The 27,627-nt window shown below is 45.2% G+C and overlaps 1 protein-coding gene across 2 annotated transcripts; it reads left to right on the top strand.

Moving 5' to 3' along the window:
* Positions 1 to 27,627, top strand: VSIG10 (V-set and immunoglobulin domain containing 10). 2 transcript variants are annotated; one of them, XM_069497059.1, is made up of 9 exons: positions 1 to 388; positions 6,667 to 6,948; positions 13,135 to 13,437; positions 15,223 to 15,483; positions 19,129 to 19,422; positions 22,455 to 22,565; positions 22,851 to 22,866; positions 24,368 to 24,582; positions 25,693 to 27,627. In XM_069497059.1, the coding sequence occupies exons 1-9, from the start codon at positions 310 to 312 to the stop codon at positions 25,746 to 25,748; spliced, it is 1,617 nt and encodes a 538-aa protein (XP_069353160.1). In that variant the 5' UTR covers positions 1 to 309; the 3' UTR covers positions 25,749 to 27,627. The 2 variants fall into 2 exon arrangements, with proteins under 2 accessions (XP_069353160.1, XP_069353162.1); XM_069497061.1 differs by lacking the exons at positions 22,851 to 22,866; positions 25,693 to 27,627 and having other exon boundaries at positions 24,368 to 24,576.

The raw sequence follows: 27,627 nt of genomic DNA, 5'->3' as shown, positions 1-27,627 counted from the left end.
GTCGGGCTCCCGCCTGGATGGGAGGCGGGGGAGCCCGCTCCTGTTGTTTTCCGCCGGCGGGAGCGGGCAGGCGGGCGCAGGGGGCGGGGTGCGCCCTCCCTCCCCGGCCGGGCGCCCCGGAGCGCGGATCCCAGCCCCGGACATCGGGCTCACCCGAGCATCCCTCCTTCCTGGGGGCCGAGGACAGTAGGGCCACTCCGCGGTTCCGAGGACCCGGGAGGAGCAGTCGGTACCCCAGGGGCCGGGGCCCCCGGGCGCGCACCCAGCCCAGCCGGAGCCTGCGTTTCCTGAGCCCGGATCTGGGGCGCGATGGCCGCAGGCGGCCGGGCGCCCGAGCCCCGCGTCCTCGTCTGCCTCGGGGCGCTCCTGACCGGCTGGGTCGCCGCAGGTAAGGGGCCGCGATCTAGAGGAAAAAGTTGAGTTTTCCCAGGCAGCGATGGGGAGGGGACAGCGAGGGACCGAATTCCCTCCGACTCCACCCGAATCCGTGGTGGCCGCAGTCCCGAAGCCGCCCGGGAAGGGTCTTGGGTTTCCTGCCCGCAGCTCAGCGCTCTTTGCAGGAAGGAATTTTCCCGGGCGCTCGGTGGAGGGCGAGATGTCCCCAGCCTCCTGGGGTAGGCAGCCGGCGGGGCTGCAGAGGGCCTGCGGGAGAGGTGGTGGGGAAAATCAAGAGGCACGTGTGGGGGAAAGTGGTTTTGTTTTTTTTTTAAAGTGTCGGATGTAAATTCGCGTTCTGGTTTTACGTGCTGCGCCAGGGCTCAAACTCGCCTTCCCCCTGTCTAAGGTTGGACTTGCCTTACACCTGTAACCTGTGGCTCTCCTCACGCACCCCTGTCAGCCCACCTGTTTGGAGTAGCGCATTCAAAGCTGTGCATTCACTTTTAAAAAATGATTTATTGTGAAATACTTTCAGACTTACAAAAAAACTTCCCCTCATCCTTGACATGATTGGCAAAAGGTCTTAAATGCTTCATCTGTACTGTTACAAAAAGAAAAAAGAATAGAAAGTTGCTTACAAAAAATATGTAGAATGTGAAAAGATTGAAAAAAATGTTTTTAATTTAATTCACCAGCTAATGCATGTCTACTGTGTGCAGGGACTGTGACAAGCAGGGAGCAGACTGGGTTGGAGGGAGCCAGGAGGCGGTGTAGTTTGCCGGGATGCAGGTGGTGGTGTTCTCAGCTGGCCACCTCTTGCAGGTTTCTGGAGATGGGTCATAAATGGTGCCTGAGCTTCCTAGCAGCAAGTGCCAAAAGTTCCTAATTGTTAGGCTCTCACAAATTTTTATTTTGCTTTGTTTTTAGCAGTCATTTAAAAAGAGCAGGGATGGAAGTCTGCCCTGGCGGAGGTAAAATAAAAAAAAAAAAAGGTAAAAACAGTAAAATTTGTCATAATCTAGATTTTCAGTTTATCTGGGAAAATCTAAAGGTCTGGCAACACGGGTCCCATGTGCCCACCTGGAACTGAGCAGTGGTCATCCTCTTTTACCTAGAGCATGTGACCGCAAGTTTGTTCCACCTGTCCCTGTTGTAGTAGTTACCCCTGGCCCTCCTCAGGCATGGACATTACCTGCTGGCTTCTCCAGGCATTTGACTTAGTGATCACTGTGCTGGGCAGGAGGGGAGGAAGGACAGTCCCTAGTTGGTCATCTCCAGAAGTTAAAAGGTGATTATCCAGTATTCCCCTTTCCCCAGCTGTCTGCAGTGTTTCCTGCACTGTGAACACCAGGGGCCTGAGACATCAGAACCTTGGGCCGAAGCCATCCTGCTGGAGTGAACCCTTTCAGGCTGACAGCTGCTCACCACCTGGGGTACCTGCCTCCACTGCCATGCCCCGCTATTTTGATGCCCAAGCCTGTTTCACCTTTGTATATAGTACCAAGTGGCTTCCTGAGCTTGGTGTATTTTTGTTGTTTGTTTTTCAAGTTGAGAGTTGTCTTGGGAGGAAAAAATGTCTTTCTCCTGACACTCTAGTGCAAATGAAGTTCATGCTTCCACTTGTCCCTGAGATTGTAAACACCAGGGCATTTTTGGGAAAAGTTACTAGGAAAAACATAAATGTTTGGGTATAACTCCAACTCTTTAAATAATAACATAAGGGCAGCATCTAGGGAGTTTCTGTTACTCCAGCCTTTGTTCCATGTTCTGAATTTAAAGTTGGGGGACAACAGGGCCCTCTGAACACCATGTGAATGACTTCTGGTAGCACAGACTGTTACTGTGTTTTCTTATCTCACCCTGCCTGGTATGGGAAACCAGAGTAAATCCCTGTGACCTGAAGCACTTGAGACCTGAATGACAATTCCACATCTCCCTGTGATTTGAGCAAATCACTTAAGTTTCCTGAAGCTCAATTTTCTCAAGAGTAAAATGAGGCGGTCTGGGACTGTCAGGCATGGAACTAGCACATCCTCCAGGACAACCCCTTCTGCATCTGTGTCAGACATCGCTAATCGATGACTGTATTCTTCTCCACTGAGCCAGGACTCAACCTCATCTTCAACCCAGCCCTCAGGGCTGCCACATCTCTGGACTAGTTGATCTCTAAGGGCACCTTCAGCTTCAGTATTTAAAAAAAAAAAAAAAAAAAAAAATGGAGTGAGCAAAGCCAGGAGGAGAAGTGAAATGCCTTCAGATGGTTTCTTTTGTGATCATGTCATTCTATGCCTTAGAGGAGAAGGCAAGGTTAGCTCGGTTCTGAGACTAAAGTTTCACCGGAGCTTTTCCAAGCCACTGTTCCTTTATTCCTTTGCCCAGGAGTCAGGGAAAGGGCAGATTGTGCAGGTCTCAGGAACACACGCTGCATCTGTAACTCTAAAGTTCTCCTCGTGGGGACTGCCATCTGAGCACCTGGGTTCCCAGGTCTAAATTGTTGAAAAATAATTGTTTAAAAACAGTTCTCACCTGCTTTTGAAAGTGATCATTAAGCATTTCTTGCTGTTTGGGAATCTCTAGCATTAGATGACATTCTCCACCTTTCAGCAAGTGGCTTAGGCTTTTTTGCTTTTTTTTTTTCCCCCCCATCCTGAGTTGGCTCAGAAATCTTTTGAGAGCCGTAAGGGCAAGAATGTGAGAGAATCAGAACATCCCGTGGCTCCAGCTGGCGTCAGGTCTTTCAAAGGGAGCCCCTTCTAACCAGACAAGAGGCCAAATACAGATAACTCTTAGTCTTTCATTTATAAATGGAAGGATTCCTAGAAGCAAGGGATAGTTTATTTTTTATAACAGTTTTATTGATATAATTTGCATACCATAAAATTCACCCTTTGAAAGTGTACAATTCGGTGGTTTGAGGATATTCAAACTATCACCACTAATTAACTACAGAACATTTTCAGCATCCCAGCAGGTTCTGTCCATAGTTCTGTCCCGGTGGCCTCTTTGTATGTGGGTGTCGATTGTGGAGGAGGCTGGAAAATGTGAGACTTCTCAGCAAAATGGGCTGCATTTGCTTCTTGTTCCCTAGTGACAGTCTAATGCCAGATCAGTGGCCCCTCAGCACCTGTCGGTCTTGAGTGGGCATCAGCATCATCTGGGCTTGTTAAACCACAGCCTACTGCCTGCCTCTTCCTTGTGTCCAATTTAGATGTTTGGAGTGAGGCTTGATAATTAACATTTCCAACAAGGCTGCTGTTGCCGATGTGGGCTTTTGAACACGCTTTTCTCTCTACCTGGGACCCATCCTCACCTTTACCTGGCTGAGTGCTCCTTATCTGCTGGATCTCAGTTCAGCTTCCGGGAGGAATTCTTTCCTGACATTTGTCCCATTTGGACTTAGGCGCCCTTTCTCTGAGGCCTTATCTTGGTATTTATCCTATTGCATTGTAATTTTAAGTTTATTATCTCTTTGCCCCACTAGATTGTGAACTCCTGGAGGTTGCGTTTTGTGCACTGCTAGGATCCCCAGTGCCTGGCACAGGCGCTGGCCCACAGGGGCACATGGGCACTACCACCAGCCCGTTCTTGCATGGAGCTTCCAGGACAGCCTTAACTCCAGGGTCCTTTGGACCTGACCTGAGAGAGAGAGAGAGTTAGAGAACAGTGGGAACAAAGCCGAAGCCCTCTTCCTTCCACCTCTTCTGCATTTCTAGGCAAATAAAACCGCTTGGGTTCTGCATTGGTTATTAATCGCTACGGTAATGCTGCAACTAAACAACCACAAAACAGCCAACGTGCTCATTGCTCACAGGCCTGGGTGGGTGGTTAGGTGGCTCTGCTGATCTTGCCTGGGCTCACTTGCATGTCTGGGGACAGACGGATGGGCTGGCTGGCTGAAGGCTGACCTGGAATGGCCTCAGCTGGAACAATCGACTGAGACAGTTTGGGTCTGTACCATGTTGTTTTTTTTTTTGGTTTTTTTTTTAATTTCAGAGTTTTACGGAAATATGCATGTTTTGGTTACATAATTTGCTTTTGTACAGTTTGAGTCAAAGTTATAAGTGTGCCCTTCACCCAGTTAGTGTGTATTGTACCCATTAGGTATGAATTTACTCATTCCCTCCTCTCACCTACTTGATTTCCCTTGAGTTTTATTTCCATATGTGCATATAAGCGTTGATTGATTAGTTGCAGTTTAGTATTGAGTACGTGTGTTTGTTTTTCCATTCTTGCAATATTTCACCAAGAAGAATGGTCTCCAGTTCCTTCCAGGTTGTTACAAAAGATACTAGATCACCATTTTCTTTTTTATGGCTGAGTAGTGCTCCATGGTATACATATACCACATGTTATTAATCCACTCATGTACTGACGGGCACTTGGGTTGTTTCCACATCTTTGCAATTGTGAATCGTGCTGCTATAAACATTCGAGTACAAGCATCTTTTTTTATAAAATGTCTTTTTTTCCTTTGGGTAAATACCTAGTAGTGGGATTCCTGGATCAAATGGTGGATCTGCTTTTAGTTCTTTGAGGTGTCTCCACACTGCTTTCCACAGAGGTCGTACTGCCTTGCAGTCCCACCTGCACCATGTGCTGTTCATACTCCCCCTGGAACCTCACTTGGGCATGTCTTTCTGATGGTGATGGCAGAGGATGAAAGTGAATAAGTCCAATTACACAAGCACTTTTTTGTTCTATTTTTCTTTATTGTGGCAAAATACATAATATAAAATTTACCATCTTAACCATTAAGTATATAGTTCAGTGGTATTCAATACAGTCATAATGTTGTGCATCCGCATTATCCATCTCTAGAACTCTTCTTATCTTGTTTTTTTTTGTTTTTGTTTTTGTTTTTGTTTTTTTTGAGACAGAGTCTTGCTCTGTTGCCCGGGCTAGAGTGCCGTGGCATCAGCCTAGCTCACAGCAACCTCAAACTCCCAGGCTCAAGCGATCCTCCTGCCTCAGCCTCCCGAGTAGCTGGGACTACAGGCATGCACCACCATGCCCGGCTAATCTTTTCATCTTGTAAAACTGGAATTTGTACCGGTTAAACAGTAACTCCCACCCTCCCCAGTCTCTGGCAACCACCATTCTACTTTCTGTCTCAAAGATTTTGACTACTCTAACTACTCCTAAGTAGAATTGTGCAGTATCTGCTTTTTGTGACTGGCTTATTTTGCCTAGCATAATGTCCTCAAGGTTCATACATGTCATAGCATGTGCCAGAATTTCTTCCCTTTTTAAGGCTGAGTAATATTCTAGTGTATGCATATAGCACATTTTGTTAATCCATTCATCTGTCAGTGGACACTTGAGTTGCTTCCATGTTTTAACTATTGTGAATAGAGTTGCTATGAACAAGTATCTCTGAGATTCTGCTTTCAGTTCTTTTGGGTACATATCTAAAAGTGGAATCGCTGCGTCATATGGTAGTTCTATTTTTAAGTTTTGGGGAACCACCATACTGTTTTCCACAGGAGCCTCGCCATCTTTCACTCCTCCCAACAATACACAAGGGTTCTAATGTCTCCACATCCTTACCCACACTTGCTATAATGGGCGTGAGGTGGTATCTCATTGTAGGTTTGATTTGCATTTCTCTGGTGATTATACATGAGCACTTTAAAAAGCCTCTGCTTGGGTCACATTTGCTCACATCCTATTGGCCTAAAAAAGTCACATGGCTGAGCCTCCAGTAAGAGCGGAATGGCCCCAGAATGACACAGTGACGGGCTTGGACAGTAACTGGGATGAGGTCAGGAATTGTGGTTATGTTTGTGATCAGCCACAAGTTTACTAACATCAATGACTGGCCAAGAATCCCAACACACAAGAGGCTCTATGTGTCATTTTATCTTTTTTTTTTTTTTTAAAAAGACAGTCTCACTCTGTCACCCAGGCTGAAGTACAGTGGCATCATCATAGTTCACTGCAACCTCATACTCCTGGGCTCAAGCAATTCTCCTGCCTCAGCTTCCCAAATAGCTGGGACTACAGGCACACGCCACCATGTCCAGCTAATTTTTAAATTTTTTTGTAGAGACAGAGTCTCGCTAAGTTGCCTAGGCTGGTCCCAAACTCCTGGCCTCAAGTGATCCTCCCATCTCAGCCTCCCAAAATGCTGGGATTTCAGATGTGAGCTACTGCACCCAGCCTGTTATTGCATCTTAAAAACACACACCTGATTTCTTTAAAAAATCCCAATGCAGAGAGACTGTCTAAAAAGGGAGGTTGCTCAGAGATCAAAGATAGGTAGTAACAGCCTGATCTTCCTTTACACAGGATTGGAGGCTGTTGTCATCGGAGAAGTTCATGAGAATGTGACCCTGTACTGTGGCAACATCTCGGGACCGAGGGGCCTGGTGACCTGGTACCGGAATTCCTCGGAGCCTGTGTTCCTTATCTCCTCCAATTCTAGCCTCCCGCCAGCCTCACCCCGCTTCTCTCTGGTCAACGCCAGCTCCCTGCACATCGAGGTGCTGAGCCTGCAAGATGAGGGCAACTACACCTGCCAGGAGATCCTGAATGTGACTCGGTGGTTCCACGTGTGGCTGCAGGTGGCCAGTAAGTGGGTTATTATCTTTATGCTTCAGTTTTCCTCGTTTGTTAATTGTGGAATACCTTGCATGCCTTGTGAGGTATGGTGAGTGCTCTTACCTTGTCGTGCTAAGTACAGAGCTTGGCATGAGCTGCCCTCACTACTGCACTTTCCTAAACTAGTGTGTCATATCTGCTGATACACACGTGTGAATTTAGAGCAAAAGTTTGCAAACTACAGCCTGTGGGCCATATCTGGTCTGCTGCCTATTTTTGTATAGCGTGTAAGCTATGAATATTTTTTATATTTTTAAATGGTTGAAAAAAAAATCAAAAGAATATTTGTGATGTGAAAATGATATGAAATTCAAATGTTGGTGTTCACAAATGAGGTCTAATTGGAATACAGTCACATTCATTCATTTACATACTATCTCTGACTGCCTTTGTTGCTTCGGTGGCAGAGGTAAGTGGCTGTGATGCAGATTGTGTGGCCTGCAAAGCTGAAAGTATTTGCTCTCTGGCCCTCGAGAGAGAAAGCTTGCTGGTCACTGGTTCAGAGGGACATCCGTGTTCTAGATCCAGAGTGTGTAGTTTAATAGACATACCCATGTGATCCCTTGACCACTCTGCATCCATGTTTCCTCATCTATAAAATTAGGCATTCCTTTATTCAACATATAAGGAGTGTGGCATCCTTTGATTTGCACATGGAGGATATATGTGTAGTATCGAGAAGAGCTGATCAAATAAAAACAGGGAAGCCAACTGAAGGCATAAGATGGTGGTGACCAGAATCGGGGTGACAACAGCGGCTTTGGTGAAAATGCACAGGTTCAGAAAATATTTTGGAGGTTGACCAGCAGGACTTGCTGGTGGATCAGAAGTAGGGGATGAAGGAAGGAGAGGCCGCAAGGATAGTTCTAGAGTTTTGGAAACTCTAAGGTTTCTGCCAATTTGCAAAGTTTGTGGAATCCGTGAGCACAATGTTCGTGTATCTGGAGATGCCATCAGTGAATTCCTGAATGTCCAGGAATGAATGTGGGTGTATCCAGAAATGTCACCCATCTTGGCCCAGCTGTTTGGTCCCTGCTGCGAGCCCATGGCCAGTGCTGGCTGATCTCCCTTAGTCCAGCTGCCCAGTAGTAATTAATAGTCCCTTCATGTCTGTCTCGTCAGTAAGTATCTTCCCTCTTGACCACAGGAGAGAAAGGTGACATTGCAACTCAGTGTTCTTATCATCACTCTCCAGTTGATGGTGACTTGATCTGACACCGGTTTATTCATCATTGGCTAAGTTTATCGGATTATTTCATTATTGCCCTGTAGGGAGATAAATGTGAGGTCTCGTTACAATGAATGTGAATTTAGATTTTTAAAACTGTCAATGAACTTTGGTGGCACTTCGCACTCTGAAGGGAAGCCCTGTGCGTGTCTGAGTTACTGTGATGTGATTTGTATCGTGGAACGTTCTTCATTTGGAAATACACCAGGTTTCTGACGGGCATAGAGCTTGTTTGTGAAAATAGGGCACAGACACCACGAGCCCTTTGGTTCACATACACCAGAGCTCTCTGGGATCTTGCTCCTTGTTCTCATTCCAGGAGGGCCCTGGGCAAAACCCCAGACCCCCTGGGCATCTGGGAGCCCCTTCCTGCCCCTCAGACAGTGGCTGACAGAGAGGGCTTGGCATCTCTCGTTGGAACTTGGCTCTCACTTTTGCATAGATAATTTGGGAATATGGATTGGGTTTGATCCAGCCACTGCTGGGTCGGGGGCAGTGGTATTGCTGAGTGGCTGAGAATATATACTCTGCGGTCCAGATGCCTGGGTTCAAATCTGGGTCCTGCTGGCTGTTGTCCTTGTGACCTTGGAGAAGTCCCTTGAACTCCTCTAACCTTAGTTTTATCGTCTTTGAAATCAGGGGTCATGGTGGACCCTAGTCACGGATTTGCGGTACGAATGAACGAGATGAAGTTCTGTGGCCCTCGACTCATGGTGTGCAGCTGGTCTGTGCCACCTTGATCCGTCGGTTAAGCTGGTGATGGGATTCCCCTGGGATAGTGCATCCCTAGTTCCCAACAATCGACTTACAGGCCTTGCTGTGGGTTGGAGACCCCATGTGCCCAGATCTTTTCACTGATGTGGCTCCTAACATGGTCACATTCCCTTCTTCTCTTAAGGAGAAAAATTTGGAAACATTCTAGCATGGCCTTGGAAGCTAGCAGGGAGAAATTCTGGGATGTGACAACTTGTTATCTGTAAGTGACTTGGAACGCGGACACGGACAGAGAGGCTGTAGAAGCACAAAGCCGGCTATATGAGGGCTGATAGGTTTCTCCTTCCTTCCCCCCTGGACCTCTGCTTATCCATCAGTGGGCATTTGGCGTCTCTGTTTTCTAGGGAGTCAGGTTTTCTCTCGGTCTGGGGTGACTTAACCTGCCTGCAATGGACACCCACAGTATGATTGCATCACTCATCCCAGGACAAAAGAGTTTGCGTTGCTACCTGTTCATTTAAAGGTGAGGTTGAAGAGTCTTGCCATCGGGTTTGGGTCTCTGCTCCTAAGAGTACAGAACTCGCTTGGTCCAGAGCAGTTCGGGGCTGTGCAGCTGTTTATTTCAACTTACTCATCCCCTCCTGCCTCCAAATTGGAGAGGGTATGAGGCTGGAACAGCTCTGTGTTTACCTGCAGAAAGGCTGGAGGGATGAGGAAGATAGCACAGTTCTGAACACATCCTGCTAGACTCTGTGCTTTTTTTCAAGATATCATCTCTTATAGGCTGAGTGATTGAGTTGAACAGTCAGCCCATGAAAGACTCCAGTCAGATTTCACAGTACATGGTGCCAGGCTCTCCCTGTGTCTATTTTTCTCAGACTAGGCAAGTGTTTAGGGAACATTCGAACCAGTTGGCACATGGGCAATGAGGAAGCTGGTTTGTATCAACCTCTAGGAGCATTCAGCTCCTTAGCATTCAGCTGGGGTTTGGGGGATGAGGCTGTCACTCTGAACTTCCCAGAAAGGGCGTCTCAGGAAAGATCCATGGGCCCATCCGATATGTACCCACTAGCAGAGCCTCCTGTGTTGGCAGTGGTGTCACCACCTTATCACAACGTAGAGTCCTAGAGAAAGGGAATGTTCGGCCCGTCAGAAGATGGGGTGATTCTTGCCCAAAGATTGATTAATGTGGATCTTGCCAAGCTTATCTGAAGTGGAGATGGGTGCTTAGGAGAGCCTGAGTTTTTTGTAGTTGAGTGGTATTCCATGGTATACATATACCACATTTTATTAATCCACTCATGTATTGCTGGACACTTGGGTTGTTTCCACGTCTTTGCAATTGTGAATTGTGCTGCCATAAATGTTTAAGTGCAGATGTCTTTATTTTAGAATGTCTTTCTTTCCTTTTGGTAGATGCCTAGTAGTGGGATTGCTGGATCAAATGGTATTCCTATTTTTAGCTCTTTGAGATATCTCCAAATTACTTTCCACAGGGGTTGTACTAATTTGCAGTCCCACCAGCAGTGTATGAGTGTTCCTATCTCTCTACATCCACGCCAACATCTATTGTTTTGGGACTTTTTGATAAAGACCATTCTCACTGGAGTTAGGTGATATCTCATTGTGGTTTAGATTTGCATTTCCCTGATGATTAGAGATGTTGAGCACTTTTTTGTATGTTTGTTGGCCCTTAGTCTGTCTTCTTTTGAAAAATTTTGGTTCATGTCCTTTGCCCACTCTTTGATGGGGTTGTTTGATTTTTTTCTTGTTAATTTTCTTAAGTTTTATGTAGATTCTTATTACCAGCCCTTTACCAGATGTATAGCATGCAAATATTTTCTCCCATTCTGTAGGTTGTCTATTTGCTCTAATGATAGTTTCCTTGGCTGTGCAGAAGCTTTTTAATTTGATCAGGTCCCATTTATTTATTTTTGTTGCTGCTATGATTGCTTTGGGAGTCTTCTTCATAAATTCTTTGCCTAGGCCAATGTCTATAAAAGTTTCCTTTGGGTTTTCTTATTTGACTTTTTTTTTCTTTGAATTCTTCCACCTGCTTCTTTCTCATCCACTCCCTGTAACTAACTCCAATTCTTGCTGAGAATTGTACTGGTCAAAAGCCCCTCCCAACTGGTTTCTGGGGGTCTATGCTGTACACGCCAGGCCACTGGGACCCCCACCGCCAGACTACAATATAGAAGCCACAGACTTGTCCAGTCTAACACTACTATTGTTGGCCCAGGCGTTGGCTTGTACCCTGTGCTTAATTGGATGTGCACCAACTGCGGGCACACCCTGGGACCTGCCGGTCTGCATACCTAACCAACTAGCCAGCAACAGTGAATGGGACGTTTGAGTACCTCCCAAACCACAGTATAATATTTACCCAGACTCTTTGTGGGCAGCGACATGATTCCAGCAGATCCCCGCAACTGTTAGGAGCCAGCTCCAACTTGACAACAATATTGTCCTTAGAAGCCCACGATTTCTATAGTTATACCATGACCTTGGACATAGAAGAAGTAGATATTGTGCTTTAAGGGGCTCTGTCTGGGAAAGCCTTTCCCTCCCATAAATGATTTTTTTCACTGGCCTATATCTGTTCAGAATTCGATAGCCAGGCTGGGCACTGTGGCTCACACCTGTAATCCTAGCACTCTAGGAGGTCGAGGTGGGAGGATTGCTTGAGGCCAGGAGTTCGAGACCAACCTGATCAAGAGAGAGATCTTGTCTCTATAAAAAATAGAAAAATTAGCCGGGTGTCATGGCGTGCACCTGTAGTCCCAGCTACTTTGGAGGCTGAGGCAGGAGGATCGCCTGAACTTGGGAGTTTGAGGCTGCAGTGAGCTCCTATGACATCATTGCCGTCTACCTGGGTGACAGAGTGAGACACTGTCCTCAAAAAAATAAAAAAATTCTACAGCCATAGATTTATTCCTTTGGCTAAGCATTGCCCTTCCTGTATTTTATTTTTTTAAAGAGGAAGTCCCTGGGAGAGGTAGCACACTAAATTACTTTAGAATGAACAGCTGTTAGATATATTCTTTAAAAAATTTTTTTAATTGACAAATGTATATATTTGTGGGGGAGGTATATTCTTTAAGGGGATGTGGCTTCTTGGGTGCACAGGTCACCAACAGTAGAGGGCACTTCAGGGCATGAGAAGTTCAGAAATCTGAGGGGAACCAAGGTGAGGCCTAGCAGTCTATCAGGTGCTTCCAAAATGCCAGGCACTGTTCCGAGTACTCTGCTGTCCTAAGTCATTGAATTGTCACAACCACCCTGGGAAGTGAGGACTGTCATCACCCCATTTTACAGATGAGGACATGGAGGCTAAGGAGGGACAGTAATTTGCCCACAGTCACACAACTAGTTTGTTCCTGGTTTTTCAGTGTGATTTTGTGCTGAGGGGGTCCCCAAGACCATGCCCAGGTTCGATGAGTCTCTAGGAGGACTCACGGGACTCACCATGTCGTGCGATTTATTACAGCAATAGGATACACAGCAAAATCAGCAAAAGGAAAAGGCACATGGGACAGAATCTAGGAAAACCCCGCACAAGCTTCCAGGAGTCTCCTGGTGGAGTTGGAAGGGACACATTCGAATCTTCCATCAACGAATTGTGGCAACACATGTCAAATGTCTAACCAGGGAAACTCATTCGAGACTCAATGCCTAAAATTTCTTTCTGGGGGCTGGTCACAGAGACACCGTATGTCTTGTATGGACCAAAGTTTCTGACGCCCAGAAGGAATGCAGATGTTCTGCATAAACCACATTGTTTGTACAAACAGTTTAGGCCCAGCGACTGTTATCAGTTCTGGGATTGGTGGGAACCCTCCCGAAATCCAAGTTCCCAGACACAGGCCAAGGGCCAGCCTTGCAAGCGGTCTGGGCCTGCTGTGTTAATTCTTTTCTGCATAGATAATCCTTTCCACCCTGCACTGTTTTAAAAAAAGAACAATTTACGCTTTTCCCCTTCTATAAAGATTTGTCCCCCCAATAAATGTTGCATAACTGCCCAGGATTAAATGAGAGAATGTATTAAGGCACTTAACACAGCATTTGTCACATATATAGATACATGTGTTCTATAGATATTGTCCTCCTCGTTGTCTGCTTCCTGATCACTCGTGTGTCTGTTAGAGCTGGTAAGAAGCTCAAATGAACTCTTAAGTCATTAATTCTGTCCCCATTCCCCCTGTCATTCCCAGGTGGTCCCTATCAGATTGAGGTCAACATCTCGGCCACCGGCAGGCTCCCCAATGGCACCCTCTATGCAGTCAAGGGCTCCCAGGTGGACTTCAGCTGCAGTAGCAGCTCCTGGCCTCCGCCCATGGTTGAGTGGTGGTTCCAGGCCTGGAATTCCAGCGGCGAACCCTTTGGAAACAACCTGACGGTCAGCTCTTTCACGCTGTTACTGATGTCACCAAATCTCCAGGGGAACTACACCTGTCTGGCCATGAACGTGCTCAGCGGGAGACATCGAGAGGTGACCACCGAGCTCCTGGTCTACTGTGCGTAAGAAGCTCTCCCCTCCCTTGCTTCTTCACCTTAACCCTTTAGGAACTGCACGTTTGTGCCTCTTCTTTTTGTCTTTAAAGGCATGCCTGCCTGCTGTGTGGGTCCAAACATATTTCCACAGCTTCCAGAAAACACACACACACCCAGGGGTTGTGGCGTGCAGGCAGGGAATCACCCCTTCTAGAAGTTTGCTGCTAACTGGGGTGCAGGAAAGTCCCTGTGAGCCACAGAGAGAAACTAATGCAGAGCCTCATGTGTTCTTTCTTTTTTTTTTAATTGAGATTAAAGCATATAACATTAACCATTTTAATGTATAATTCAGTGACATTTAGGACATTTACTATGGTTGTGCAACCATCACCTCTGTCTAGTTCCAAAACATTTTCTTTATCCCAGATGGAAATCCTCATACTCACCAAGTGCTCACCCCTGTTCTCCTCCCCAGCCTCTGACACCCCCCAGTCTGCATTCATCCCATCTCCATGGATTTGCCTGTTCTGGACACTTCCTGTGAATGGATTACGCAATATGTGGCCTTTGTGCATGGCATCTTTCACTTAGCGTCATGTTTTTGAGCTTTGTCCATGTTGTAGCATGTATCAGCACTTCGTTCGTTTTTATGGCTAATAGTCTATTGTATGGAGAAGCCACTATTTATCCATTCATCCATCCTCAGACACTCTTTTTGTGAACCTGGTGTGGCCGTCACAGGTACCTGGCATTCTAGCACTGTTGTGAACTAGAAGTCCAGGAATATTTACTTTGGGCTTGGGGAGACACCAGCCAAACACTCCAATGCACAGTATCTTAGATGAAAACCACTGTGGCAATGCAGAGTGTACCCAGAAGCCAGGCTAATGAAGGGGAGCAGCATCAGAGCAAATTAGCTGGCAGGATACTGACACAGTACTTAATTCGAATGTTACTAGAGCCTTTCTAAGTCCCAGTGTTCTGTATCATAAATGAAATATATTGTATATAAAATCATACATGCTTGTAGAAAGTACAGATGAGTATAAGGAAAATAATCACTTGTACTCTAACCATTATTTTGGTGTATTTCCAGTAATTTTCTTGTACATGTTACATATCCACCCATCCAGATAAGATCTAAATTTATTTCCATTCATATATATTACATAAAATATATAAAAATACATGCTTATGTACATGATATATGAATATATAGTTATTAATGCATGTGGAGTATACTGGATTTACAGGTTTGTAATCTACTGAATTTGTGAGTGTTTTTAGTAATACATGTCTCTGGTGAAAAGGAACAGAAGTACAAAGGCATATATGTCAGCAGTGGGGGTGACTGCATCTTCCTCCACCTGTAACTCCCAGTCTTTCATATGCCCCGGCCAGAGGCAATCACTATTAGATTTTAGGGGCCAGCATTTCCCAGTGGAACTTTCTGTGATGATAGAAATCACCGCTCACCATGTGTGGTTACTGAGCACTTGAAATGTGGGCAGTATGACGGAGGAACCGAATTTGCAATTTCATGTAATTTAATTAACGTAATGAATTAAATGTAAATAGCTACATGAGGTTAGTGAGAAATGCAAAGACGAATGAGGCCCAGGTCCTTGGAGATTTAACACCCAGCAAAGGAAACCTGACTTGTCAGACGTGAATTTGTGCTAGGAGCTATTTCAAGGTACACTAAGTGGGGGTGATGTTTCTTTGAGACGGTGCAATCATTAGAACCAGTCCAGTGGCTGATCCTAGAGTCTGTGATTAAGCCCACATCCTTCTCTGGTGTTTTGCAGCACCCCCTCCAGCAGCTCCTCAGTGCTGGGCAGAGATGTCTTCAGGATCGTTCATGCTACAGCTCACCTGTCGCTGGGACGGGGGATACCCTGGTGCTAACTTCCTGTGGACAGAAGAGCCAGGAGGTGTGATCGTGGGGAAGTCAAAGCTGGGGGTGGAAATTCTGAACCAGTCCCAGCTGTCGGATGGCAAGAAGTTCAAGTGTGTTGGGAGTCACATTGTGGGGCCGGAGTCCGGAGCCAGCTGCGTGGTACAGATCGGTGAGTCTCTCTTGCCTTATTCTGGGATTGGGGTTCACCTGCCTTCCTTTCTCCTGGGAGAAGCATTTGAAAGCATTTCTGGGAAAGAAGTCTCAGGGTGTCAGAGTGAACTGACTTCTTCTCCACTCTTCCTTTCTTTTGCTTTATATTTCATTTCTTTCAAAACTTTAAAGGTGCTTGGCCAGACTTCTTGGTTCTAGTCCAAGCTGTTTTTTCACTTGACAAATACTAATTGAGCACCTGCTATGTGTCAGGAACCGTTTCTAGGTGCTGAGGATGGAAGAGTGAAAAAGATAGATGAGGTTCATACATTAATGATCTCTTGTTATATAATAAATTGCCACCATAGTGGCTTAAAATAATAATAACTATTTATTATCTCATGATTTTTGTGGTTTAGGAATTCAGGCAGGGCACAGTGGGGATGGTTTGTCTCAGCTCCATGTGATGTCTGGGGTCTCAGCTGGAAGACTTGAAGTTTGGGGGGCTGAAATCATCTAAAAGATTCACTTCAGAGGTGCTCATTCATATGCCTGGGCAAGCTGTTTCTTCTCCATTTGGGACTCTTCACAGGGTTGCTTGAGTGTCCTACCAACATGGCGGCTGGCTTCCCCCATAGCAAGTGATCAAAGAGGGAGTGAGCCATGGCAGAAGCTAGCCTCCCAACTCCTGGTCCATGGAAAAATTGTCTTCCATGAAACTGGTCCCTGGTGCCAAAAAGCTTGGGGACTGCTGCTTTAGACCAGGGCTTCTCAAGCTTTGATGTGCATACATATCACTTGGATCATTCCACCTGAGAGGACTAGTAAGATGATGAAAGGTAACGTTAATGTCCACCTCAGGGAATGTAGAACAGCATAGCCCCCGAGATGATGAAAAGTGATGATTTGAGGGGGATTCCATCTGTCCAGATCTCTCTTTAAATGGCACATAGGTCCCTAAGCTAAAGAAACAAACTCACCTCATGATGAGCTGTGGCATTAGCCAGCCCACTATGTGAAGGTCCCAGGATGTTGTTCATCTCTTACAGATCTTGGAGGGTCCCACCCCTTCCCCAGCCTCTCATCCTGCGCACAGCATCCTCTTAAGCTAAACTCTGAATGCATAGCTGCTACACTGGCTGGATGTGGGTGACTCAGCATTTTGAGGAGTGTAATGTTCTGCTTGGTGAAAAAGAGGGCAGGGTGAGGGGTCTCCAGGAAGATTATTTACTTTGCTTCTAATAAAGGCTAAAGGGGCCATTTCTGAAACTTTGGTTTGGGGGCCCCCAAATAGAAACATACCGACGAGGCTTGTCACTGCTGCTGTCTTTGTGACCCCAGAAGAAATCTGGGCAGGGGAGCTCATGTGTGAGTTTCCCAAGCAAAGCCAGGTTTGGGGGATTCTCTTTTGTTTTCTGCCCCAGAGAGCAAGGCTTTTAGGCTATTCTGTCTCCCTTTGAGCCATCCTCTTTTGTTTTCCCTTCCCTGTTCCCAGAGGATAGCTGTGAAACCCTAGAATCTTCTTTAGAACAATTGCCAAGGGAAGGTGTGGTTTCACTCTCCCAGGCAGGAACGCAGTGTGCCACCCTCTGTGCCACAGATGCTCAAAGTACGGACTTCATAAATACCCCAAGATGAAGTTGCTACCCTTCCCGGGAGGGGTGTGCATTTTGAGAAAAGGCTTCTTGTGCAAAGAAAACAAAGGGATCACTGTGGTGGCCCTTTCGGCTCCCCATGTCCTGCTCAAATCAGACTCCAAGGCCATTGGATGCCATGTTCTAAATTTTCTAGGATAGACCTGTGGTAGACAGAATAATGCCCCCCTCCCAAAGATGTCCATGTTCTAATCCACAGAACATGTGAATGTGTTACCTTATGTGGCAACAAAAAGAGACTTTGTTGATGTGATTAAGTTAAGGGTTCTGAGATGGGGAGATTATCCTGGATTATCTAAGAGGGCCCAATATAATCACAGGGGTCCTTACAAAAGGGAGGCAGGCAGGTCAGAGTCGTAGCAGATGTGACAACGGAAGCAGAGGATGGAGTGATGTGAGGAAGGGGCCAGGAGCCAAGGAATGTAGGCAGCTTCTAGAAGCTGAAGAAGCAAGGAAACTGTCATCCTCTAGAGCAGCAGTCCCCAGCCTTTTTGGCACCAGGGACCAGTTTCATAGAAGACAATTTTTCCATGGATGGGGATGGCGGGTGGGGGAGGCTGAGCTCAGGTGGGGGCAAGTGATGGGGAGCAGCTGTAAATACAGATGAAGTTTCGCTTGCTCGCACTGGTGGACTGCTACTATAAGCCCGCTTCCTAAATTTCATGGAAGACGATTTTTCCACAGACTGGGGTGGTGGTGGGGTGGTTCCTAACAGGCCACAGCCTGGGGGTTGAGGATCACAGCTCTAGAGCATCCAGAAGGAACCAGTTCTGCCAACACCTGATTTTAGCCCTGTGAGATCATTTCAGACATCTGGCCTCCAGAACTGTAGGAGAATAAATTTGTTTTAAGCCACTAAGTTTATGGCAATTTGTTCCATCAGCAATTAGAAACAGTTGCCCTGTTGTCTTCTTAAACATCCTGGTCAGACTGTGCCCATTTTAAAATACAATCAGTGTAGTTATGATACACAGAAGCTTATAGCCTAGAAGTAAAGAATGTGGACTACAAAAGCCCAGCTGCTTGGATTCCAGTCTTACACAGAGTAACCGACTTACCCTGGTTTGCCCAGAACTTTCCTGGTTTGGCACTGAAAGCCACGTCCCAGGAACCCCCTCACTCCTGGGCAAACTGGGACAGTCGATCACTCTAAATCCCAGCTGCATTACTTAGTTGTGTGACTTTGAGCAACTTAATTAACATTCTCAGTGCTTCAGTTTCCTGATTTTCAAAATGGGGATATTAAAGTTATTGTGAGAATGAGTTGGGTTGTTATGTGGAACAGTGCCTTGCCCATAGTCAATGCTCAGTAAATGTTAGCTTTTGTTACGTAAGACCAGATGTGGTGCAGAAATGCCAGCAGTTGCTTCGTTAGGAAGGAAATGCAGTATTCCTCCATTATCCACGGGGGACATGTTCCCAGAACCCCAGCGGATGCCTGAAACCACAGACAGTACTGGACCCTGTATATACTGTATTTTTTCTATACATACATACCCATGATAAAGTTTAGGCAGAGTAAGGGATTAACAGCAATAAATAGAACAATTATAACAATATACTGTCAGAAACATTCTGTGAATGTGGTTTCCTTCCCTCTCTCTCTCAAAATATCTTATCGTACTGTACTCACCCTTCTTGTGACGAAGAGGGGATGGGAGTCCACTTGCTCAAGGCTTCTTGGGTGTGGCTTCAGGTCATGGTCCTCAAATTTGGTTCAGAATAAATCTCTTTAACATTAAAAAAAAAAAAAAGAGGGTATGGATGGTGCAGGATAGTGTGAGATTTCATCATCCTACTCAGAATAGCATGCAATTTAAAACTTTATGAATTGGTTATTTCTGGAATTTTCCACTTACTATTTCGGACTATGGTCAACTGCAGTAACTGAAACCCCAGAAAGCGAAACAGCGGATAAGGGAGGGTGGCTGTAATATTCTTGAAGACCTCAGGCCAGAGCTTGAACCTCCTTAAACACTGGTGGGTCTTTACCTTCTTCTGATCACCAGGGGGCCCTTCTCTCCTCTCTGAGCCTCTGAAGACTTGCTTCGTGGGGGGCAACGTGACGCTCACCTGCCAAGTGTCTGGAGCCCACCCCCCTGCGAGGATCCTGTGGCTAAGGAACCTCACCCAGCCCGAGGTGGTCATCCAGCCCGACAGCCACTATCTCATCACCCAGAACGGCCAGAGCTCCACCCTCACCATCCGCAACTGCTCCCAGGACCTGGACGAGGGATACTACGTCTGCCGGGCTGAGAACCCCGTGGGAGTGAGGGAGGTGGACATCTGGCTTAGTGTGAAAGGTGAGTGATGCTAGTGGCCCTGAAGAAGGGTCGAGAGGTTCAGAGCACCTGGCATCAGCACAGGGACAGACTGGTGCCTCCTTACACGTGGGTCACTGCCAGCTGCTTGCCTGTGGCTTGACAAGATGCCTGGGAAAAATTATTATCCAATCCTAAAATCTCTGACATTTGTATAGGGAGCAAAAAATTGCATACTATCTATTACACACCAAAGAATACATATATATATATATATATATATGTGTAATAGTAAATGTAAGTTGTGAAGCACAATAGCAAAATGAAAACTCAAGAAACTACCATCTACTTAAGATACAGAACAATGCCAAAGTTGATGATTTAGAAAACAATTAAACTTTAAAAACCAGAATGCCCACTTAAATTTTAATTTCAGAAAAATAATATTTTTTGTATAAGTATGTTCCAAATATTGCATGGGACATACTTATACTAAAAAAGTATTTGTTTATCTGAAGTCCAAATATCACTGGGCATACTATCTACTCTACCAGTAGGTTCTTCTCATCCCAACCTCATTTTGGGCCTCCCACAAAAGGTGACCAGTATCCTGAATTTGTTTTACTTAAAAAAAATGTTTACTGTATATTTACATATTTCTAAATAATATACTGTTTACTTTTTATTTATTTTTTTGGAGACAGGGTCTTACTCTGTTGCCCAGGCTAGAGTGTAGTGGCCTCATCATAGCTCACTGCAATCTCAGATTCTTGGGCTCAAGTGATTCTCCTGCCTCAGCCTCTCAAGTAGTCGGGACTATAGGCACGTGCCACCACGCCTGACTAATTTTTCCATTTTTTGTAGAGATGGGGTTTTGCTCTTGCTTAGGCTGGTCTTGAATTCCTGGTCTCAAGCAATCCTCCTGGCTCAGCCTCCCAGAGTGCTAGGATTACAGGCACGAGCCATGATGCCTGGCTTTATATGTTTTTGAGTTTTAAGAAATTGTTGTGGCCATATATCGTATGATTCCAATTACATATGGCATTCTGCAAAAGGCAAAACTATGGAGATAGTAGAAAGATCATTGGTGCCAGGCATTGGTGGATGGAGGGGAGGCTTGAATAGACAGGGCACAGAGGATTTTTAGGGCAGTGAAAATACTCTGTATGACATTATTAATATAATGACAGATTCATGTCATTATACATTTGTCCAAACCCTTAGAGTATTGAACACCAAGAACAAACCCTAATATAAACTATGGACTTTGGACAATAATGACATGTCAGTGTAGGTTCATTGATTGTAACAATTGCACCACTCTGGTGGGGATATTGCTAATTGGGAGAGGCTGTGCAGGTCTGGGGGCAGGGGGTGTTTGGGAACTCTTAGTACTTTCTGCTCAGTTTTGCTATGAACCTAAAACTGCTCTAAAAACAGGCTATCTTTAAAAAAAAAAACCATATACCATATATATGTAGTCTTTTATGATTTACTTTTTTCACTCCACAGTTTGTTTCTAGGATTTATTCATGCCAGTGGGTGTAATTGTACTTTATACGTATTCACTGCTGTATAATTTTCCATCGTGTCACTGTTCCACAACTAAGTTAAGCTATTTCCTATCGATGGATGTTTGTGTTGTTTCTGACTTGTTATGACAAACAGTGTTGCTGTGGACATCTTTTACCCTGTTCCTTGTGTACATGTACACCAGGTCCCTAGGCAAATATTTCTCTAGGATATATACAAGGAGTAGAAATGAAGGCTTATAGAGTATGTGCATTTTTATCTTTATGAGATAATATCAAAATATTTTCCAAAGTGGTGGTATCAGCAGTATATAAGAGTACTGAGTTGTTGAACATTTTCACCAGCAGGCTTTGTAACTTTTGCCCATCTAGTAGGTGTAAAATGGAATCTTGCTGTGGTTCTAATTTGAATTTCCCTGACTACTAAGGATGTTTTTAGCACTACTGCATATGTCTATTTGCTAATTGTGTTCCTCCTTCTTTGAAATATGTATTTGTCTTTTGATATTTTCTCTTTCTTATAGATATGTAGGAATTCTTTAGAAATTCCTTATACTAACTTTGTTAGTTTTCCGTGTTACAAATATTCCTTTCAGTTTGTTGTCTTCTCTGTTTTCTTTATGATATCCTTTGATTAACAGAGGCTCTTATTTTATTTTATTTTTTTTTTTTATTTTTATTTTTTTTTTGAGACAGAGTCTTGCTTTGTTGCCCAGGCTAGAGTGAGTGCTGTGGCGTCAGCCTAGCTCACAGCAACCTCAAACTCCTGGGCTTAAGCGATCCTACTGCCTCAGCCTCCCAGGTAGCTGGGACTACAGGCATGCGCCACCATGTCCAGCTAATTTTTTCTGTATATATTTTAGTTGGCCAGATAATTTCTTTCTATTTTTAGTTGAGACAGAGTCTCGCTCTTGTTCAGGCTGGTCTCGAACTCCTGACCTTGAGCGATCCACCCGCCTCGGCCTCCCAGAGTGCTAGGATTACAGGCGTGAGCCACCGCGCCTGGCCGAGGCTCTTATTTTAATTGATTTTATGAAGCTTTTCTAATTTTTGTGAGTGGTGTGAGGTTGGGTCAAGTTTCTTTCTTTTTTGTGCCCCCAATTTGGATCCCCAATTTGTTCATGCACCGTTTCTCGAATAGTGCCTCCTTTGCTCACTGATCTGTCCTACAGCAAGTTTCTTTACATGTGTGGGCCTGTTCCTGGATTCTCTATTCTGTTCCACTGATCACTCTGTTTATCACAGCATTGATAACTCACACTCTTTCTTACTCATGCCCTTAGCAACAGTCTTGATGTCTTGTAGACACAGAGATTTCCGTTGTTTTTTCTCATCACATCCTTCATTTGATACCCACAAACTCTCTGTCTGAGGTCAGGAGATGAGATATTTTTCTTATGTGACAGACAGGTCATAAGCTTTACCCAAGGTCATGAAACCAAGATAAGACAATAACTGGACCCAGGCAGAGGAGAGGAGGTGTGCTCTCTTAGTTGCTCATGTATCAGATGGGAGAGTCAATGATGTTACTTGTCTTTACAGAACCTTTAAACATTGGGGGAATTGTGGGAACCATTGTGAGCCTCCTCCTGCTGGGATTGGCTGTTATCTCAGGGCTCATGTTGTATTACAGCCCTGTGTTCTGCTGGAAAGGTAAGGGCTTCTCGGCTCCCTTTGCTTCCATTTCAGTGTGGGTGGGGGGGAAAGGAGGCCTCTGTCATGCTCCCACCTGAAGTCCCATTCAATAGGCTTCTTCACTGGAGCAAGATATGCAATAATGAGGCACCTAAGTACCATCCCTAAAGACCCTGTCACTTCTCGTGTTGGGTCAGTTTTCTCATGTGTTCCTCCTTGTAAAGGTTAGCGCTTAAATAAAACCTTTTGTGAGGTTGAAGTGAATGTTACTGGATATTAACTTTTTTTCCTTTCTCCCTTCAGTAGGAAACACTTTCAGGTGAGTGTTCCTTAGACTGAAGTCAAAAACCCATTTCCATGATCTGTCATCACTTCTGCTTTGTGTCCTTTCATAAGAACAATAATGGCAGCTGCCACTGAGGACCTGCCATGTGCCAAACCCTGGACCCGGGGCTTCCTCAGGCATTATTATAAACTCTTTCATAACCTCTTCAGGGCGGTGGTGGTAGCATCTCCATTTTCCAGACAAGGAGATGGAGGCTCAGTGAGGAAAAATTTCTGCAGGCTCATCCAGGAAGTAAACAGCAGCGCCTGCCTTCGGATCCAGGTCTAATTGATTCCAAAGTCTGTGCTGCTTTATAACACCAAGCTTCAGGGCTGGGCACATCGCAGGTCTGTCACTGAGATATAAAGACCATGTGTACACATTGAGCCCAAACATTCACGTATTTGTTTTATTTAATTTTCTAAAGAGAGCTCAAAGGAGGAGTAAGTCATAGTCTTACAGGATGTTTTGGAAGTCTAGTCTGTGAATGCCCAGAAGACTCTCCTAAAAGGAAACCCCAGTAGGGGCAAAGTAACCAGTGGGATGTGTGTATTTCATTTTCTAAGGAGATTCTGGGTCAGAGCAAAGAATCCTCTCTATGATTCTATGGAAAAATAGGTTCTCTTATCTGTTCATAATGATGGGATACTATTGTTCTGATACCATCTTTCATGGGAAAACGTTGCCTTTACTGCCCTGTTCTGGAGGGGCCATTCTCTCTGTAAGTCTGTCATTCCCTGGGCAAATCTCTCACAGGAGGCAGCAGTGTGGCATAGTGGGACAAGGCTTTGGAATTAGTGGACCTGGGTTCAAATTGCAGCGGTGCCATTCCCAAGCCCTGTGCCCGTGGAAAATTCCTGACTCTCTCTGAGCCTTCATCTCGTGATCTGTTTCACTGAGGGGGCCGTGAGGATGAAACGAGAACGTGATGCTCCCAGGACTGTGATTGACCTGTGGCACATTTCCTTCCGTAAGAAGTGTCCAGTCTGGCTGGCTACGCAGCTGCTAGGCATAAACTACAGAGCAATTAAGTGCTAAGCTGCCAGGCATGGACTCCAAATGCAGTCGTAGTTCAGGGTGTTCGGGGGAGGAAGAGGACTTTACCTAGACCTTACAAAATGAGGCGAGAGAGAGATTCCAGTAAGTGGAGCAGAATAAGGGAATTTCAGAAAAGGAACAGAGCATTTTTATACATGCCATGAAGGGGACTCAAATGGTAGATGGCTGGGACAATGTGGTCACCTGCCAGAGTAGCAGGGGAGGAATAATGAAACACACCCAGCACAAGATATGATCATCTGTGCCCATCTTTGGCGCCATAGCTCTGTGGGGTTACAACCACACCGTCATCTCATGACTTATCCAAGCTGAACGCATGAAGAATTTTCCATGTTACTAAAGGGGTTGCAAAGTATCTAGTGTTTCCTATTCAGTGAGGGCTGAAGTTGGGAAAAACAAGATATCTTCTTGATTATTTCCCCCCTTTGGAAATTAGGGGACAAGACATGGGTGATGTCATGGTTTTGGTGGATTCAGAAGAGGAAGAAGAGGAGGAGGAAGAAGAGGATGCTGCAGAAGAGGAGGAGGAGGAGGGAAATGAAAGAGAGGAGTTGCCAAAAGAAAGAGCCAAACATAACCACATTCACAGAGTGACCGCACTGGTGAATGGGAACATAGAACAGATGGGAAACGGATTCCAGGATCTACAAGGTAAACTCTTCTTCCTTAAAAACACTCTGAACCACGGCAGTGAGCTTCTCAGTAGGAAATCTGCAAGGGGTGAATTTCAGTTTTTAAAGGCTGGGGAAGATAGTTAGCTAAAGTTTAGTTTAGAACTTGAGAGTGTGTTATCAACTATCAACAAGAAAATTAGATTGACAAACATTTATCCTGGACCTGCTCTGGGATAGGCACAATATTGGCATTGTTAAGAAATAGAAAAGGAACACTGGCCAGTCTTGGTGGCTCACACCTGTAATCTTAGCACTTTGGGAGGCCGAGGTGGGAGGATTGCTTGAGGTCAGGAATTTGAGACCAGCCTGAGCAAGAGCAAGACCCTGTCTCTGCAAAAAATAGAAAAATTAGCTGGGCATCATGGTGTGCACCTGTAGTCCCAGCTACTCAGGAGCTGAGGCAAGAGGATCGCTTGAGACCAGGAGTTTGAGGCTGCACTGAGCTATGATGACACCACTGCAGTCTAGCCCGAAAGACAGAGCAAGACCCTGTCTAAAAAGAAAAAGAAAAAGGAAAAAAAAACAGAAAAGGAAGACCAACAGCTGTGTGCAGAGAGCTTTACAAGACCAGTTAGGGTGAACAGACTAAAACACATGGAGGAAATAGAAACGTATGTGAGATTTAGCTAACACATTAAGAGAGTGGGAGAGGAACTGTTGCAAGAGGAATTTCGTTGCCTGCTGGCTGATGATACCTTTAAAATTTACAGGACCTCAGAGAAAGGCAAGAGCCTGGAAGGGTGTGTTGGTCGGGGAAGTTTCAAGGTGGACATGAGGCAAGTCTTTAAGGACAGTAGAGTTGGAATAAGTAGAAAGAAGAGAGGGTGTCCCAGGTTAGGGCAGTGGCCTGAGCTGAGAGCATGAAGGAAGGATCTAGGCCAGCATCGTGTATGCCTACAGGGTAATGAATGGACAGAACAGATGAAAAGGGAATACACACCCTGTCCCACCTTCTCCTCCATGAAATCCAATTCTGTAGCTCACCAGGAAAGGACTAGAAATCACTGAGCTGGTTGAAGACTGGCAATAGAAATCACACTATCGAGATCACTCAATAGTGATTTGGTTTATTTTATCCCCTGTGCAGATGACAGCAGTGACCAGCAAAGTGACATTGTTCGAGAAGAAGATAGGCCAGTTTGAAGAAGAGGATTGTCCATTCATGTCTTCTTGAAAGCTGAGAAGGCTACGTTGAAGAGGAACTCTTTCTTCAGCTTTGATTTGACCTGCACCCCTGCTGGGGGCTTGCGTTAGCAAGGTGTGGGTCTCTCAGCAAGAAAGAAAAAAACACAGTTTTTCCTTCCATTTTAGAAAAAATTGGTTTGATTTGCTCTAAGTTTTCTCAGCAGTGTTAAAAAGCTTTGGGAAGGAGCAATGTGCATAGGAAAGCTGCATTTGGTGTCTCAGGTGGCACTTTTGCTGTGACTCCTGGGTTTATCCAGGTTGACCTACTGGGACAGACACTGGTTTGGAGAGAGTAGGGGTGAGAGAAGCACTTGGCCTTGGTGCCCTTTGCCACTATTTAAGGTTTATAACCAGCTTGCTCCGGCACAAAAGGGATATTGTGGGGTGACAGGGAAACTTCCTTTATCACTGCCCAGGTGAGCTTGTGACCAAGAAGCCAGGCAAATGTGAGCTCCTTGGAAAAGGTACCAAGGCAAGTCAGAGGAACGCAGTTTGGTTCAGGCTTTGGCGTCAGAAACACCTGAGCTGGAATTCGGGCTCTGCTACTTCCTTGTTTCAGGGCCTGGGGCATGTTGTTTTACCTTTCCCTGGGCCTCAGTTTCCTCATCTGTAAAATGGGTGAAATTATAACTCCCTTCCAGGCTTGTGGTGAGGATTAAATGAGGTGATTTGGGAGAGAAAAGTGCCTAGGGAGGTGCTCAACAGATGTTAGTTATCTTTTTTTTTTTTTTTGCCTTCCCTGGTGGAAGAAGAATGTTAACTGTAAGTTACGAGCTGCTGCCTGTTCCTTTCCTTCTGCTTTATGGAATGGTTTCCTACGAGAGCATGATCAGAGCACGCCTGACGATTTTTGTTTCCCTGGAGATATAATTCTTTTCAAAAGAGGTCGGGGCTGATAAGAGGAAGTGCCTTTCATTATAACCTCACATTTCCCAGAGCTTCATATTTATATAAAAGCCTCCTAGGTGATACACTATGAGCTTTCAGACTTTCCCACTCTTCTTTTCTTCTGTTGCTTTGAAAGAAGGCACATTTTATAATGGAGTATCTGGTGATAAGAGCTCCTTGGGCGAACCAGCTCATCTGGTCTCAGTTTCTCTATTTTGGAAATGGAAATGGGAAAACTTGTTTCCTTCCTACTTCTTAAGGATATTATGAGAGTACATTGATCAATAAGTTTTGAATGAAAATACCGTGTGATGAGTTTAGGCTCTGGTGCCTCTAATAGATCCTTGTACAGTTTTGAGATTTAGTTTTTCTGATTTCATCCAAATTTCTTAAAGTCAGGGACCTTATAAGGGTGCAATAGATGTGTGCTACACATGAAAATCGGACTTGAATTTGCACTCTTTAATGTTGCATATCCTGCACTAATGAGTAAGACCTAGGGCTTAAAGGGGAACTTTCCTTCTCCCATACCAGGAGCTGAGACTCCTAAGATGTAGGAGTTGGTTATCTGAAGTAACCCTGCAGGTGTGCTTGCAGGGGAAGGTCTACTTTCTTGGGTGAAGGGATTAACCTGAACAAATCACCAAAAGTATGTCCTGTCCCGAGCTCAGGACACTGGGGAACTTAGCAGTGGACTGCAATTTCTGCTCCTCAGGTATAGCTGTGAATTGCAGTTCTACGTGGCTAGGTCTTTTGTTGCATGGTACCTTATGTGCTTAAACCTTCTCAACAGTGCAAATTAGTGTCATTTCAGAATGGGATACTCAGGTTGCTTCTAAAGTCACTGAAGACTGAGCTAGTCTCTCATTGAAGCTAGAGTCTTCAATGACTAAATTCCAGAATTTAAGAGTCCACTATTCAGAGGCAGCCAGATAAAAAAAATAAAAAA

This window comes from Eulemur rufifrons, chromosome 21, assembly GCF_041146395.1.
Source record: "Eulemur rufifrons isolate Redbay chromosome 21, OSU_ERuf_1, whole genome shotgun sequence".
NCBI lineage: Eukaryota > Metazoa > Chordata > Mammalia > Primates > Lemuridae > Eulemur > Eulemur rufifrons.
Note: the sequence above shows the minus strand (reverse complement) of the source record. Positions and strands in the feature narration are given on the sequence as shown.

What these genes read in the sequence shown, in the direction of transcription:
- VSIG10 (XM_069497059.1), top strand. Translation starts at nt 310, where the DNA reads ATGGCCGCAGGCGGCCGGGCGCCCGAGCCCCGCGTCCTCGTCTGCCTC. An exon ending in CAGCTGCGTGGTACAGATCG is followed by an intron (nt 15,484 to 19,128) that starts GTGAGTCTCTCT and finishes TCTGATCACCAG; the next exon opens with GGGGCCCTTCTCTCCTCTCT. An exon ending in CGGATTCCAGGATCTACAAG is followed by an intron (nt 24,583 to 25,692) that starts GTAAACTCTTCT and finishes TCCCCTGTGCAG; the next exon opens with ATGACAGCAGTGACCAGCAA.